The sequence below is a fragment of the Impatiens glandulifera genome, chromosome 1, assembly GCF_907164915.1.
Source record: "Impatiens glandulifera chromosome 1, dImpGla2.1, whole genome shotgun sequence".
In the NCBI taxonomy this organism is placed as follows: Eukaryota; Viridiplantae; Streptophyta; class Magnoliopsida; order Ericales; family Balsaminaceae; genus Impatiens; species Impatiens glandulifera.
In genome coordinates this window covers 83,345,772-83,362,360 of record NC_061862.1, presented here as the reverse complement: position 1 = coordinate 83,362,360, position 16,589 = coordinate 83,345,772, and the positions used below count along the sequence as shown (strand labels likewise).

General features: G+C 28.4%; 2 protein-coding genes across 2 annotated transcripts; one reads left to right on the top strand and one right to left on the bottom strand.

Annotated features, from left to right (window-relative positions):
- Positions 1-1,898: 1,898 nt before the first annotated feature.
- Positions 1,899-10,396, top strand: LOC124919127 (E3 ubiquitin protein ligase DRIP2-like). Its single transcript, XM_047459289.1, has 7 exons — positions 1,899-2,352; positions 4,971-5,070; positions 7,086-7,407; positions 7,494-7,939; positions 8,038-8,085; positions 9,736-9,808; positions 9,903-10,396. Exons 1-7 carry the CDS (start codon positions 2,235-2,237, stop codon positions 10,077-10,079), a joined length of 1,284 nt encoding a protein of 427 aa, XP_047315245.1. The 5' UTR covers positions 1,899-2,234; the 3' UTR covers positions 10,080-10,396.
- Positions 10,397-10,520: 124 nt separating this feature from the next.
- Positions 10,521-11,761, bottom strand: LOC124934548. Its single transcript, XM_047475080.1, has 3 exons — positions 11,322-11,761; positions 11,188-11,285; positions 10,521-10,875 (listed from the first exon to the last, which is right to left on the bottom strand). Exons 1-3 carry the CDS (start codon positions 11,759-11,761, stop codon positions 10,796-10,798), a joined length of 618 nt encoding a protein of 205 aa, XP_047331036.1. The 3' UTR covers positions 10,521-10,795.
- Between the last annotated feature and the right edge of the window lie 4,828 nt (positions 11,762-16,589).

The following is a 16,589-nucleotide window of genomic DNA, read 5'->3' as shown; positions in this document are numbered from 1 at the left end:
TATCTTATTGAGGTGTTGATTTAAAAAAAATAATATTTTGAAATATTTTTAATTAAGTATAGATCAACAAATTTAATAACGTTTATTCCAATTCCACATAGTTGTATTTCTAATTAACATCATTATAACACATTTATCATTATAATAATTTACAATATTAATTTAATAACTTAAAATTTTATGCTCTAGCTCGATATGAATGTGTTATTTAAAATTAGTCTAATATTAATATATTTTTATATACACGTCACCATGAATATTTTACTAGTTAATTCTAAAAAATATATAACTAGAAGAGAATATAAAATATTGATTTATAAATTAGTAAAGATAATTAGATACCTATTTAATTCAAAACTGAAAACATCCAACTACACTAACTACATTAGGGGTGTCAAAAATGAACCCGACCCGCCAACCCGACGCGAGTCGACCCGAAGAATATTGGGTTAAGGTTGGGGGGTTTCGGGTTTGAATTATTTCGGGTCAAACCCAAAATATAACCTGGAAAAGAAAATTGGGTTGGGTTCGGGTCAACTCGGGTTGACCTGAATTAAAAAATCAGGTCACTCATCAATCTGAACTCACCCACTCACCCAACCCGACCCACCTAATATATTAATAAAAAAAAATAACTTGTCTACCTTACAAAAAATACCTAACCCTAACAGGCCTAACTCATATCCTTAATTTCTATTCATTTTCTTCCTTCCGTCTTTCTCACTATTCCTTTTCTTCCATCTTTCTCACTTCTCTTCAATATACATTCCTTCTCTAATTTTCATCTTTTTTAATCTCTTGAACTCCGTTAGTATCCAGCAATAAAATGAGTTCACAAATTAATCTTGATCTTGAGGAGGATGGTGTGAAGGGTTCACCTATAGCAAATTTAGATGCAAATAAAGAAACGTGCATTGATTCCCAAGATCAAGCCTCCAAAACTAGTATTTTATTTATGATATAGGAATTTGATACCTTTTAAAGTTTGGAATTCAATGGAAAAGCTCAAAAGAGTCAATTAGAGCTCTATTTGGAAGAACCGAAAATTGATAAAGATACAAAATTTGATGTCCTCGCATTTTGGAAAGCTTACCAATTTAGGTATCCTGAACTTGCAAAAATGGCCAGAGATATCTTGAGTGTTCCAATTTCTACAGTTGCTTCAGAATCGGCTTTTAGCACCGGTGGTAGGATACTTGACCAATATCGTAGTGCAATGAAGCCTGATGTTGTTGAGGCATTAGTTTGTTGTAGAGATTGGTTAGTTGGACAGAATGGTCAGTGGCTCGTCTTTTTATTTTCATTTGAAAGTTATTTATTCGATTTTTTGACTAATATTTTCTTTTTGTAGAAAATACTGAGGTGGAGTTGGATGATTTGACTGCAAATATTATGAGTTTATTCATAAATGGGGACGATGGCTCAAATACTACTTAAACTATAAGAAGAGATCATTCAGATTTCAGACATTAGTATTGATACTTGATATTAAAAAGTAAGTAAGTTAAATTAATATATTTTTAGAAAATTTTAGAATTTAATTTTTTTTTAATTTCATATCTTATTTCAATGTTGGGCTCATACAAAAAGGTTTACAACGATGAAGAAGTGGAGTTTGAACTTGAAAATACTTTTGTGATGATTGAAGACTTTTTTTTTATAATAATATCATAATTTCGTTGTGTAATATTTATTTTGTGAAAATTTTGAATTTTCTAAACATAATTATTATGTTTATCAATTTTATTATTTTGTATTTAAATTATAGTATTATTATTAAGAAAATTAAATGGTTGAGATTATTTTATTTTAAGTGAGATTATTAAGGTTTGAAATGGGGTTAGCAATTCGATTTCTTTGTGATAATAATTGTTGTTTCTTAACGCATGGGTTTTACAAACCTGCGACTGTGGCTCCCATTCATGCTTTCTCTCTCGTTGAACCTTCCCCCTTTCCACCGATCAACCCAATACTCCTCCGTTTGCATAGATCCGATCATTTCCACGTAAATTTTTCGCAAACCAATCGAACCCGTGTTCCAATCTGTAGATCAAATCCCTTTCTCTTGTTCCAATTTATAGATCGCGTAATACCCACCTACTACGTAAACCCATAATCCCATCGAAGCCCGATTTATTATCTACTCTCCCTGAATTTGGGTTCCAGTTTGCTCCTGCATTCACTGCGTCTTCTTACATAAAGAAAGTAGATTTATTTATTTATAGAAGAACAAGATGAGTAGTACCCAGTTGGTGAAAGTACGGAAGGAGGCGCTTGCGGCATGCATGAAATGCCCTCTTTGTCATAAGCTCTTGAGAGAAGCTACTACTATCTCGCTATGTCTTCACACTTGTGAGTCCCTTTTAAACTAACTAACTCACTCATTCAATCATTCATTCATCTTCCCTTTTCTTCTTCTGAAATCGATGTAAGAATTGGGTCTTTTCCTAATCTTGTTTTCATCTTTTATGGCGTTGGCTTTGTTAGTTTCTCTTCTTTATTGCGTGTGTGTATAGTAGATTCTTTCTTCATTCCTTCCTCTGCTTTCTTCTCTGTGTGAAGACTAGCTAGAGTTTATTTGGGCTCTTTCTCGTATTTTCTTTGATTTGACATTACCTTTTATCAGTCCTTGAGTTAGTAAAATTGCTGAAGTTATCGAATCAGAACTACAGAAATTCATTGATTAACTTAGGAAAATTGTTTAGATAATGTCAGACAAGGTAGAAATTACCCTTGTTCTTGCATTGAACTAGTTCATCTTCTTTTTTCTTTTTGGAATTTCCCAATCATTATATCCGCTGGTCTGGCTGGGCTTCAGTTTGATATTCATATTCAGTGAAAATTAGGTTCTTGTTGTCCAAAAGCTTTCTTATACTATCTTATTTGGAATTTCAGGTCTAGTTCTGACAATTAGGTTCTTGTTCTTTCTTGGTTATATTTAAGCTTATTTAGTTAGTTACTCGTTTTTTCATCTGCATTTGAATTCTGATAAAGCTATATTTGGCTTCTAGTTTGTGATCCAACTTTACACTTTTTACCAAACAAAAATCTATGTCTCACAAAAAATTGGGAGGGATCATAATCCACTACAATTTCATTTTTGAAAAACCTGTGATATCATTCAACCACACTTCTTATACCAAAGAAAAACACCTCCGGCTTCAACTTTGGATGGGTCATGATTCTGCAAAGAAATTGTGAGAAAATACCACTTTCCTAATAGGATAAAAGTGTTCCAACGATTTTTTTTTTTTTTGGTTTCATTAAAGTACTCCAGGTTGAATCCATTGAGTTTTGAAGGTACATGTACTCTGTATTTTTGTCTTAATATAGGAACGATTTCAAACACTGATTTACCAGTTGATAATGAAGTTTTTGACCACTAACTAGACCAATTTTTTGAGTTCTTAAAAGAACTTTTTTTACCTTCAATAGAAGAGTAGTAATTTTTTATGTTCTTGGACTATATGTCTTAATATATTATGATTTCACCTTTTATCATTTGAACTGAAAATTTTAATCTCCTTAATCTTATTTGGGTTAATATCACAGCATATCATTCCTTATTCAGGTTATTAATATTTTGTTTTTCTGCCTATGTTTGTATTCCAGATATTGTGAATTTCTCCTTTTTTGTGAGGAAAGAAAATTATTTGTATCAGTTTTTTCCACTCTCCTATTTATTAGTAATTGTTTCACTGATAATAACTAATCCAAAATTATATATCTGGAAACTTGTCCAAATACAAAAACAGAAAGAAACGTGTTTCCAAATGGGCTCATTGACATAATTGATAACTATTCCCACCCAAGGGAAAAAACCACATTCTTCAGTTATTCCATTAATACACATATTAATGTTATGTTGTACTACATCCCAATATAAATGTTGTGCAAGCTGAGAATTACATGTTAAAATAATGACAAGATGATGATTTTAAGTTGGTTCTTTAGATCAATTTCCTACTTCTCTTTCCATGACTCGGATTCTTTAGTTCATAATAGTTCTGTTAGGAAGAATGGTTAAACTTTCTTCAAATAGTAAACTTTGCATTCTCTTAGGAAAACTGTTTAGAAAGGTACTTTTGTTTGATGAGCTTGTGTCTATGTCTTCCTGAGGTAATAAGAAAAGAAACCAAACACTTGTGCTATCTTCCCCTTCTCCCAAGAGTACATTCTTGCTTAGACAGATCTGTCTTGCTTAGGCAGAGCATCAACGGTATCAAGATCATTTATGTAACATGGACTTTACATGATTTTACCAAAAAGCTTTTGTTTGCCCTTTCACATCCAAATCTTATCCATTTGTAGATGGAGCTTCAATTGCAGCTAGGTCTAGAGGGTAATTAAGAACACTAAGTTCATGCCTTTCACCAAATATTTGATTGATGAATCATTTTCGTCTTTGGTTATTTGGTTAGATTGTTGGCATTATATATGCATATATATTTTCTAATCTGAAGAAACACCCTGGATAGATTTTTGTGATTGGTTTGGAATGCTAAGCTATTACAATGAAACTACAATATATTGCTATAAATAGTTTAGCATTCCAAACCAATCACAAAATGTAACAATCTAATTTCTCTTTAGTATTCTACATAGTTTAGGTCTTTATCGATGGTCGATGTTGCCTTGGTGGAGGGCTTCAACTGTCACAAATCACCTCGCCCAAAGTATGCTCTTTTTTGTAGATATTAGAATAATAAAGAGAAAGTAGATTGATATATTTTGTGATTGGTTTGGAATGCTTAACTATTACAATGGAACTACAATGTATAAGAAAATAAAAGAGACTAATTAAATAAAGAACAACTTCCAATATAACCATAAATTAACATTTTGTTGGGAAGACACAACTTTGATATCAAATTACTCAAATCATTAGAACTCTTTGTACCCAAAAGTATGGAGTTTTTCTTTTAACAAACATTTTCTAATGTTGTTTGTGGCTTGGATTTTTTGACCAGTTTGCAGGAAATGTATATATGAAAAACTGTCTGATGAAGATATTGATTCCTGTCCAGAATGTCATATTAATCTTGGTTGTGTTCCTGTGGAGAAGCTCAGGCATGTTATCTCTCTCTCTCTCTCTCCTTTCTCATTGAGATTTTATGGCTATGACATCTACATTGTAATGGAGCATGCACAGTTTTTACCTTGATGGGTGCCTATTTACATTGCACCGATTTTCATTACTATTTTGGAAACTGTAGAAAACAAAAGAGTAATTGTATTATTGAGAACATATTTTTGTCTACTTACAATACCTTAAGGTAATTATACCTTAATAGGATCTAATTAAATAATATTATCCTCAATCATGTCATATTATATTCCGAGATATTATTTTAATCTCGTAATATATTATAATATGTAATATACAAATCTCCCCTTCAATTCTACGTGAACAGACATGGATTTACAACATACTTTTAGGTTTAACAGTAGTAATGTCTTCGCATCTTGCTTTAGACCTTATCTCCCATTCTCCTTAATGTCTCCCGCATTACCGGCTTTGATATTTCCCATTCTCTTGGTTTTGTCTCTGCCTCTATTGTTTTCTCGACGATCTCATCTCCAGCCTGACTTGTTTAGGGTGTCTTCACTATCTTTAGCTCATTACATTTCTATCAGCTTCATCTTTAGCTCATTTTGTTTTGTTTTCAATAGCTGGAGATGGTATTTTCAGACCTTCTTTTTGTATATGTCTAATTCTCTATATAATTATTCTTTTTGTAGTTCAGTTGGTAGAGTGCAAGACTCATTACCTCAAAGTCGGTCAAGCCTTCATGACCCTTTTCATTAAAAGAAAGAGTAGATCTAACATCCATAGTTAACGAAAAAGTAAGATAAAGTGAAAACATGTAGAATGTAGGAGACTAGATTTGGGGAATACTAAATGCTCATCTACATTAACTAGTAATGTGCATTATGAAAGAATATTAAATATCCCAATTTACATAATTGCTAGTTTCCTTTTTTAATCATAATCCTTGGCATTCCCAATTTTCTGTTATTTCCTTAACATAGACAATGACTGGTCTTACCACATGAAGTTTTTGTCTATATCTTACAATCATGTGAGTTAACTTGCCATAAAATAGCATATATAGGTATATGTCAAAAGTAAATGCAGAATTTTGATTAACTTCCTTGGCACAAGTTTCTGATGGAATTATCTTCTATTAGGGTCTGTTTGGATAAGTGGAATTGAAATAAGAATTGGAATTCTAATTCCAATTCCACAAGAATTGACATTGAATTACAATTCAATTCTTATGTTTGAAAATTATAAAATTGTAATTCAATTGTAATTCTTATGTTTTATAATAAAAACAATTTTAATATATATTATCTATATTAATAAAATATTGGTTTGATATAGCTTATTAGGATAGCAAGTGTCAAGAGTTTTGTCTTGGGTTAGATTCTCATTCAGAAAAATAATATCGGTTCGACATGATAACTTCCTAAATTAAAAAAATAATATTTGGTTCGACATGTTAACTTCCTAAATTCAAAAACAAAATATCGATTCGACATTTTAACTTCCAAATTCAAAATAAAAATATACCGGTTCAAAATGTTAACTTACTAAATGAAAAAAAAAATATCGGTTTTACATTTTAAGTTCCTAAATTCAAAAAAAAAATCGGTTGAACACGTTAATCCTATAAATGATAAAATAATAAGATATTTTGTTTGGAATCATCAATCAAAATACCCTCTATTTAAAAGAAAGTATGTATTCAATATATATTTATACCCCATGTTTTTTTACTCACAAATCACCTTGTTTTTCCTAACCTGCATCAAATGGGGTTATTTGAAACTAACCACATGGTTATTCAATCAACCTCAGATCAAACAAGGCCTTAGGATCTATACCCTGTTGCCAATTTTATAGTGCAACTTTTTAAAAAATAAACTAATTAGAGAACTTAAAAACATTTACTTAAGTGGAGGCACCAAGCTTCACTTGACTGATACGCAAATAGTCTTGACATACCTCATCTCATTTCAAATGCATGAATTAACGGTGGTAATCTACTCTCACATGAATTACTTTGAAATACATGCAGACCAGACCATAATTTGCAGGACATAAGAGCTAAAATTTTCCCATACAAAAGAAGAAAGACAAGGACTCCTGAAGTTTTACCTTCAGTTTCACCTCCAGTCAAGAGAAAGGAGAGATCTTTGTCATCGCTGGTTGTAAGCACTCCAAAAGTGCCAGTGCATAGTGTTTTAACTGGGAGGAGAACAAAATCCTCCACAAGAAAGATAAATATCCGTGGGTCCTCCATTGAGGAATCCATTAAAAAGGAAGCTGCTTTTGAAGATTGTCATGAGAGCTCAAGCTCTCACGAGGTTCTTAACAAACTTATTCAAGATAAAGTGCAGGTAAAGAAAAGATTTAACATAAGAACTACCATTTGAGACAGCCTTTTTTCGTTATCCCAGTCTATCTTTATGTTTTGTTTGTTTAGACCTCTTCTCCTGGAAAGCCTGCCCAAGAACATATACCTAATAAAGATGTGGGGAAAGATGCTCAGATGTGGAAAGGGAATGTTGATTTGTGGAAACCCTTGAACTGTCTGGTTGAAGCAGCAAACAGGACCAAGTCTTCTAAATTGTGTCCTCAAGACTCGCCTTCTGGAAAACATGAGCCACTCGATGTTCCTGACTATGATATGCATCTACCTAAGACCAAATATAAAGATCAACCACAAAAATCAAAATCTCAAGATAACAAGAACCAAGCAAATCCAGCTCCAGGACCAGTCAAACGCAAAAGATTGCATGCAGCTGATCGAAATAATAATATGTCTGGTGGACTTAGTTCTTCCGCACAGTCTATGATTGGCATTATGGGAGCCAAGGAAAACAGACCAAACTGTCCAATTTGGTTCTCTTTAGTCGCCTCACGAGACCAGTAAGTTTATCTGTATTAAAAAAATATATCTCAGGATGACCATTAAGTTTATCCTAATTCTTAATATAGTTTTACCTTTATTGTTGATGGTTTGTCAGGCAGGAGATTGCCTTGCCACAGATCCCAGCAGGTTATTTGAGGGTAAAGTAAGTTTTTCACTATAATGCTAATTCTTTTTGCATATGTAATTACTTGTTTTCTTATTCATATGACCAGATTCCAACATGTACTTGTATAATATTATATGTATGAACTTGCTGCTGGATATGGAAACCAACGATAAAAATGCTTGAATTGACAAATAATCCCATGTTTGTCTTGTAATCCTTGTTCCAGCTTGTGCTTAGTGTGGTTCCTTGGAATACATCTAGAAATCAAAAATAAAGAAAGGATCCCAAGGTTTTGAGGAAAATTTTTGTAGAATTTGTAAATAAACTTACAGCAATATCATTATATTTTTCGTTTCAGCACCAATAAAAACATTGAATCATGTTATAGCTTTTTTGCCTCGGTCATTAAAACTGTATGTATCTTGCAAAACTATTTATAGTTTTATGTATATTAATAAAGGTGTTTTCTATTTTCAATATGAATATTGTCAACCTTCCCAACACACACACACGCGCACATCATTCCCACATATAGGTTATACTTTATCTCACCATTTTTCACTCATTCACAACTGTTTGGGGTCCATCTCGTGTCACATTCATTTCAAGGAACTAGTGGTTTGTCACCTTTATTGATGACCACACTTGATAAACTTGGTTATTCCTTATGAAGGAAAAATAGAAGTTCGTCACATCTTTTAGCAGTTCTCTCCATGATTCAAGCTCAATTACACACAATCAAAACTGAAAATGCAAAGGAATATCTTTCCCTTGCTCAGATCTTATCTATGCAAACAAAAGTATTCTTCAATTTCATACAATTTTGCTTTTTTCTAACAGAAGTAACGTCTTCTCTGATTGAGAGGAGAAAATGTTTCTCCATAATCCCTCTTGTTTGAAGATTTGTCAATATTTGTTGTACCTACCTATGACAGACAGGGTTTGAATTTTGATCGAGCTTTATTGACTAGCTGTTATTTCTATAATTAATAGATGTAATCTGTTATTCCCCTTGATTTGGCGTCCATTATAAAATTCTCTTTTTAATTTATTCGGTTGGATATCCAGGAATCTCTCTACATCAAAATTCAAAATTCTAGATATGATAATGATAATCTTTACTAAATTGAATAATCACAATTCACATCATAGATATATAATACACCTATTCTTTATAGTATATTTTTCTTATAGCTAGCCATACATTATAGTTTATATTTTCATATTTTAAAGTATCCTGCTGCAAAATTGTCAAAAATGAATATTTTCAGCTTGTAAAATATATGTGATATACTTGATACTGTTAAGAATATTTTCTTTTACCATTTACTAACAGTCTAACATTGGGTTCATTTGAAAACACCATTTATTTCTCTATCCAGATGTGGACTTCCAAATGAGACCACATTTGGAAACACAAGATGTTTTTTAATGTTGTGACAGATTCATAATTCTTGACCGTTTCTCTTTCAGATCCAAAAACGAAAGTGTTTCCAAATGGGAGTTCTTATTGCCTTTTCATGCATGTTATTGTTCATCTTTACCTGAACAGAATTCATCTTATGGCATAATATTGTTAAAATCGTGATTTGAATTCATTTTTTTGCATTAAATGGTTAGTGAAAAGTATTGGAAATGCCTTAGCTAATATGCCATTTATGCTGATATCGTTTTCCTTTGAACTAGGGATGGTAATTTGCCGATCTCTTTCATTCAGAAATATCTAATGAAGAAACTTGATCTAACAAGTGAAACTGAGGTGAGTTCGTTATATAAGTTCAGAAACTATTTTTAATGTAAAAGAAACATGTTCGCACATTCTAGTATCATAATTAATGTCTAATATCTTGCAGGTTGAAATAACATGCCAAGGTCACTCAGTACTGCCAACTTTGCAACTACAGAATGTGCTTGATCTCTGGCTGCAAACATCGCCCACATCGAAGAAGGTTTCAGCTTCTGTGGGAAGCTCGGCCAAAGAGTTTGTAATGGTTCTCTCCTACTCCAGGAAGATCCAACTGCCAACATAAGGATGGATGATGTTCTTTTATTAGCTGTTTTTATCTTTCTTTTTTCTCTAGGTTTCCTGCTGGTATACCTCATATGATGACAGAATATGAAAATGCTGTTTGGTTTTCAAATTTTCCTACCATATTATTGGAATTTCCCATAGTTATTGTAATATAAGTTGCATGAAATCCCTAATTCGTTGAAAACTCACCTTCCCTTTTTATCGCCCTGAGAGCTCTGAACTCCTCTTCTGCTGTTCTACATAGCTTGAATGTCTACTAAGAGCATTAAAATTATTACTCCACATGAAATCTATAGAATTGTTTAGCCTTAGATAGATGAAAATCTTAAGTGGGTTGATTTTCAGAAATTTTCATCCAAACAAAGACATGCATACGGTTTTGAATACTGGTTTTCTCTTCTTTGTCAGATCCTTGTGTTTGATTACTTCTATTAATGTGATGGTTATTTTTTGATTAGTTTATAATCTTAAAGCAATGTTATAGTTAGATTATTTGCCAAGGAAGTATATTGAGCTAATAGACCGATTCGAAACAACATTAATTTGAGAATCGGGGCGACTGAAACTTCCATCCATGGATAATAGCTCCTCCACTATTCTTGGTTTTTTTTTGGGTAAGATTCTTGTTCTCTTATTGTTTGACTCTAATTAATCATCTTCCCATCTTTCTCTGTTATTTATTCACCCCCCACATATATATATTTTTTCTTTTGTTCAGTAAGATTGCCTCACTGAACAAGCAACAGCTTGAGCCCAATGCCTTAACTTTGTCTTCACCTGTTGAGGACTATCACCTGCATGCAATTCATAAGTAGATTAAAAAATATTATAATCATGGAGAATTCTTGTACTAAATTTATTGATTTTTTTTACTTTTGACAGTTTCCAAATTTGTATAGAAGATATTGACAAAATAACTTGAGATTGGGTTTCTTTTTGACTTGTATTTCATTTATTGTTCTTATGTATAACTTATGACAAATCATATAATGACTTGTTTCTAACTTTTTTTTGTTATTATTTTTTTAAAGAAGGAAATTACATAAAATTAACATCTTTCTGAAGCCAACATCTTTTCTAATACAAAATATTTGACAATTGCTTACCTGGGGAGCATATTTTCCATGAATCATCGCTATTAGAGTTTGGGCTCCCAATTAATGACGACGATGATGAAGTTGATGACAAACACGATATTTGGCTTCTTGGAGAGGTAACCGGGCTTGTTGATGACAAACACGATATTTGGCTTCTTGGAGAGGTAACCGGGCTTGTTGCAAATTGCCTATTAACCGCAAAGTAAAGGTCAAGCGCCGGCAAAGTATTGCAAAGCCTCCTACCACCAGGCTTCTTCAACACCCCTTCCTCATTGAAACCGAAACCCAATTCAATTGAACCCCTAAGCTCACTTAGATCCTCATCTGTCAAATTGTCCTCGGTTTCATTAATCTTACAATTCCTCTCTTGATTGAGTATCTGAATTCGCCTCTTCTCCCACGCCACATCTCGTGGGGTTTGGCACATCGACAAATTCTTAGACAAAGCCCTCTTCCTATGAGGTGTGTGTTCCAATCTCTTCAGATCATCAGATTCTGATGAAGACGTGACATTGGTTTTCTCGATTAATGATCCCGATTGAGAAGTTCGAGTAGATTGATGATGTCGTTCAATTGACGACATCAATTCAACCGACCCTTACTCACCAACTAGGGTGGGGTGGTTGGAATTTTTAACTAATTCTAGCTAAAATATATGCATAAATGTTTAAGAAAGATAGGATACATTATTTAGGATTTAGAGATCAATATGTTTTTCTTTCTTTTCTTACAACCAAAAGAGAGGAGGGAAAACAAAATGAACCCCCATGCATGCATGCATGCAGGCACAAATTCCTACCGCTACAACATTGGATCAAAAAAGAGGTTTTTAATGGTAGGAATTTAGAGATGAGGGCAAAAAAGGACCAACCATTCTTATTTATGAATATTATAAACTGGTTCTTTCTTTTATCATAATTGAGACGTTTTTAAATTAGGTGTGAATTTAATTTCTCTTTATTTAGGTGACCTCACGTTCATAACTGTGATCTAAAATAGATAGGGCAATCAGAATCTTTTTAATGACAATCTTTCTTTCAAATATTTTTTTTTTATATAATTACTCAATCTTTCAATTATTATAGGCACGATCAAATCTGATAAGATCTTCTGCTACCGAAGGGGTGTTTCCCTATTGCAGACCAATCAAAACTCAACAGCATTATTATATTAATAAATTAAAATTGGGTTGAAAGGAAGAGAGAACTCGGAACTCGTATTTTATTCCGGATTCAGCAGAAGCGGAAAGGAGTGAAACTTCCTTTGCTTCACTCCGTTTTACATGACCCATTGAAGAGACGGTCTATACCGTTTTACATGAGGTTGTCCATGTAAACTGATTGACATATATTAATTGTTGAGTGAAGCGAACTTCATTTGACTCCGATTTATAAATTATGTTTATAAATTTATTTGTGATGTATTTAAATGATTAAATAATAATTCATATATTTTTATTTCTGATATATATAAAATAATAATTATGAATTAATATAATTTTATTTTAAGATCTGTTTAAAATAATAATCATAAATTATGTGATTTGAGATATTTAAATTAATTTTTATGAATGATTATAATTACATTTTATAATTGTGATATATTCAAATGAATTTGTACAAATTATTTTGTATATTTATATATTTAATATGCATAAATTTGTTTGTAATGTATTCAAATATATTTTGACAAATTATTTAAAATTTTATATAATTATATAATTATATATTAAATATATACATATAACAACATATTTTTAATTAATTTTGAAAGATATTTAAATTATTTTGTAAATATATTTAAATAAATTTGTAAAATAAAATATTCAATTTTTTTTTGTAATATATTTAAATTAATTTGTAAAAAAAAAATATTTTAAAATTTATTTGTAAGATATTTTAAAAAATTATTTACATTATTTTATATTTTATATAATTATATATTAAATATATATAAATGTTCATGTAAAACCACTGACACATGTAAAAATATTTATACGTTCATGTAAAAGTATTTATGATTTCATTTAAGTCTGTAAAAGAATAAAAAAAAAAAAAACAAGCGTTACCCGGTGAAGTAAGCTTCACCTGGGTATTTACAGCGCTCAAATGAGTGAAACAAGCATTACCTGGTAAAGTTTGTTTCACTCAATATTTGTTGCGCTGATAGAAGTGAAACAAACTTCACTAGGTATTTACATTTGTAAGATATTTAAATAAATTTACTTTAATTATATATTAAATATATATAAAACAACATGTTAAAAAAATTTTGTAATATATTTAAATAAATTTATAAAATAAAATATTTTAAAATTTATTTATAAGATATTTAAAAAAAATTGGATAGCGCTTGTTTTATTTAAGATAAGAATAAAAATAAATAAAACAAGCACAACCAGATTTTTTTAAATATCTTACAAATAAATTTTAAAATATTTTGTTTTACAAATTTATTTAAATATATTACAAAAAAAAATTTGAACATGTTGTTTTATATATATAATTATATAAAATAATTAAAATAAATTCATTTAAATATCTTACAAATGTAAATACCTAGTGACGTTTGTTTCACTTCTATCAGCACGGCAAATATTGAGTGAAGCAAGCTTCACCAGGTAGTGTTTGTTTCACTCATTTGAGCGTTGTAAATATTCAGGTGAAGGGGCAACGCTTGTTTTATTTTTTTTTATTCTTTTCCAGACTTACATGAAGACATAAATGCTTTTATGTTACGTATAAATGTGTCAGTGGTTTTACATAAACATTTATATATATATATATATAATATAATTATATAAAATATAAAATAATTTAAATAATTTTTTTTAAATATCTTAAAATTAAATTTTAAAATATTTTGTTTTACAAATTCATTTAAATATATTACAAAAAAAAATTGAATATTTTATTTCACAAATTCATTTAAATATATTACAAAATATTTTGAACATGTTTTTATTTTATATATATATATATATATATATATATATATATATATATATATTTATATAAAATAATTAAGGTAAATTCATTTAAATATCATTTGTTGTAAATAACCAGTAAAGTTTACTTCACTTCTATCAGCTCTGCAAATATTGAGTGAAGTAAACTTCATCGGGTAGTGTTTGTTTCACTCATTTGAGCGTTGTAAATACCCAGGTGAAGCTTGCTTCAACGGGTAGTGCTTATTTTTTTTTATTATTCTTTTGCAGACTTTGTTGAAGACATAATTATTTTTACATGAACGTATAAATGTTTTTACATAAATGTGTTAGTGGTTTTACAAGAACATTTATATATATAATATATAATTATATAAAATATAAAAAATTAAATAATTTTTTTTAAATATCTTAAAATTAAATTTTAAAATATTTTATTTTACAAATTCATTTAAATATATTACAAAAAAAATTGAATATTTTGTTTTACAAATTCATTTAAATATATTTATAAAATAATTTAAATATCTTTCAAAAATAATTAAAAATATGTTGTTATATGTATATATTTAATATATAATTATATAAATTTTTAAATAATTTATCAAAATATATTTTAATACATTATAAACAAATTTATGCATATTGAATATATAAATATATACATTATTAAATAATTGGTACAAATTCATTTGAATATATCACAATTATAAAATATAATTATAATCATTCATAAAAATTAATTTAAATATCTCAAATCACATAATTTTTAAATTATTATTTTAAATCGATCTTGAAATAAAATTATATTAATTCATAATTATTTTTATATATATATCAGAAATAAAATTATATGAATTATTATTTAATTATTTAAATACATCACAAATAAATTTATAAACATAATTTATAAATTGGAGTCAAATGAAGTTCGCTTCACTTAACATTAAATATATGTCAATCAGTTTTACATGGACAACCTCATATAAAACGGTGTAGACTGTCTTTTCAATGGGTCATGTAAAACGGAGTGAAGCGAAGGAAGTTTCACTCATTTCCGCTTCTGTTGAACCCAGAATGAAATAAGGGTTCCGAGTTCTCTTTCTTTCAACACAGTTTTAATTTATTAATATAATAATGCTGTTAAATTTTGATTGAAAAACACCCCATTCGTTAACAACAGATAATATGATCTGCGATCAAATGATTAAAGTTAGATCTCTTTTATCTCCATATTAAGTCTTTAAGTTATATTTATAGAATGGTTAGGTAATGCACATTGAATTATATATATATATATAATCAAACATATTAAGTTTTTAATGGGAATGAAAATTATTTTTGATTTATTTATTATTATAAAATAACAAAATAAGACATTATATATTTAAAATAAAATAGAATTTATAAAAAAATTTAAAAATATCAATAAATATATATATATATATATATAATATTATTAATTAAAAAAACTGAAATAAAAAAAATATTTGTTAAAAATAAAAATAAAAACTGTTAAACAAATTAATAAAAATATTTAAATTAAAAATATATTTAATTAAATAGGTTAAGTTTTAAATTTATTTAGAAATGTTTTTGGGACTTATTTATTAATATAAAAATATAAATTAAAATACTTGAAATCATTATTATTTTTATTATTTAATTATATATATATATATATATATATATATATATATTAATTTTAAATAATTTTTTATTATATAAAAATAAATTAAGACATTTTATGAATAATTTTTTTTATTAGCAGATATTTTTTGTTTGTTTAATTATTGTTTTTATTGGTTCAATTATCTATTATACTAATTTATTATTATAAATTATAAATTAAATTAAAACATTGTATACAACAATTTTATTATCATATATTTATCTTTTTAGTTATTTATATATCTATATATATTAATTTTAAATATTTTATATTTGTCTAATTATTTATTATCTTAATTTATTTACTTATAAATAACTTTTTATATTTAACTTTTTTAATTATTTTAATTTATATAAATGTCAATTCTTATTAAACTTGGTTATTAAATAATTAAAATTATTATAAATATAAATAAAATCTTAATAAATTAGTTAGATTATTTTTTAATATTTTTATTTTTCAAATATGTATATAATAATAAAGAATATTAAATATAAGTAAAATTTCATATAATTTGATTGGTTAATTTGATTCAAAATTTAATGTTTAATTAAATTATTTTTCTAAACTACTTTTTTTTCCGATAATTGATGTTGTTAATTTATATGATAACCTTTCTGTCTTAATATATTTTTTAAATATTTTTCAAAATTTATATATTCGACAGATATAAAGATTTAATTTCATTTATAAATTAAAATAAATATAAAGACTTGAATAATATTATTTTTATTTAAAATATTTATAATAAATAATATTTATATCTTCATGATGTAACGTTAAATAGAAAGC

What these genes read in the sequence shown, in the direction of transcription:
- LOC124919127 (XM_047459289.1), top strand. Translation starts at nt 2,235, where the DNA reads ATGAGTAGTACCCAGTTGGTGAAAGTACGGAAGGAGGCGCTTGCGGCA. An exon ending in GCAGGTTATTTGAGGGTAAA is followed by an intron (nt 8,086 to 9,735) that starts GTAAGTTTTTCA and finishes CCTTTGAACTAG; the next exon opens with GGATGGTAATTTGCCGATCT. An exon ending in ATCTAACAAGTGAAACTGAG is followed by an intron (nt 9,809 to 9,902) that starts GTGAGTTCGTTA and finishes AATATCTTGCAG; the next exon opens with GTTGAAATAACATGCCAAGG.
- LOC124934548 (XM_047475080.1), bottom strand. Translation starts at nt 11,761, where the DNA reads ATGTCGTCAATTGAACGACATCATCAATCTACTCGAACTTCTCAATCG. An exon ending in TCTCCAAGAAGCCAAATATC is followed by an intron (nt 11,286 to 11,321) that starts GTGTTTGTCATC and finishes TACCTCTCCAAG; the next exon opens with AAGCCAAATATCGTGTTTGT. An exon ending in ATGGAAAATATGCTCCCCAG is followed by an intron (nt 10,876 to 11,187) that starts GTAAGCAATTGT and finishes AATTGCATGCAG; the next exon opens with GTGATAGTCCTCAACAGGTG.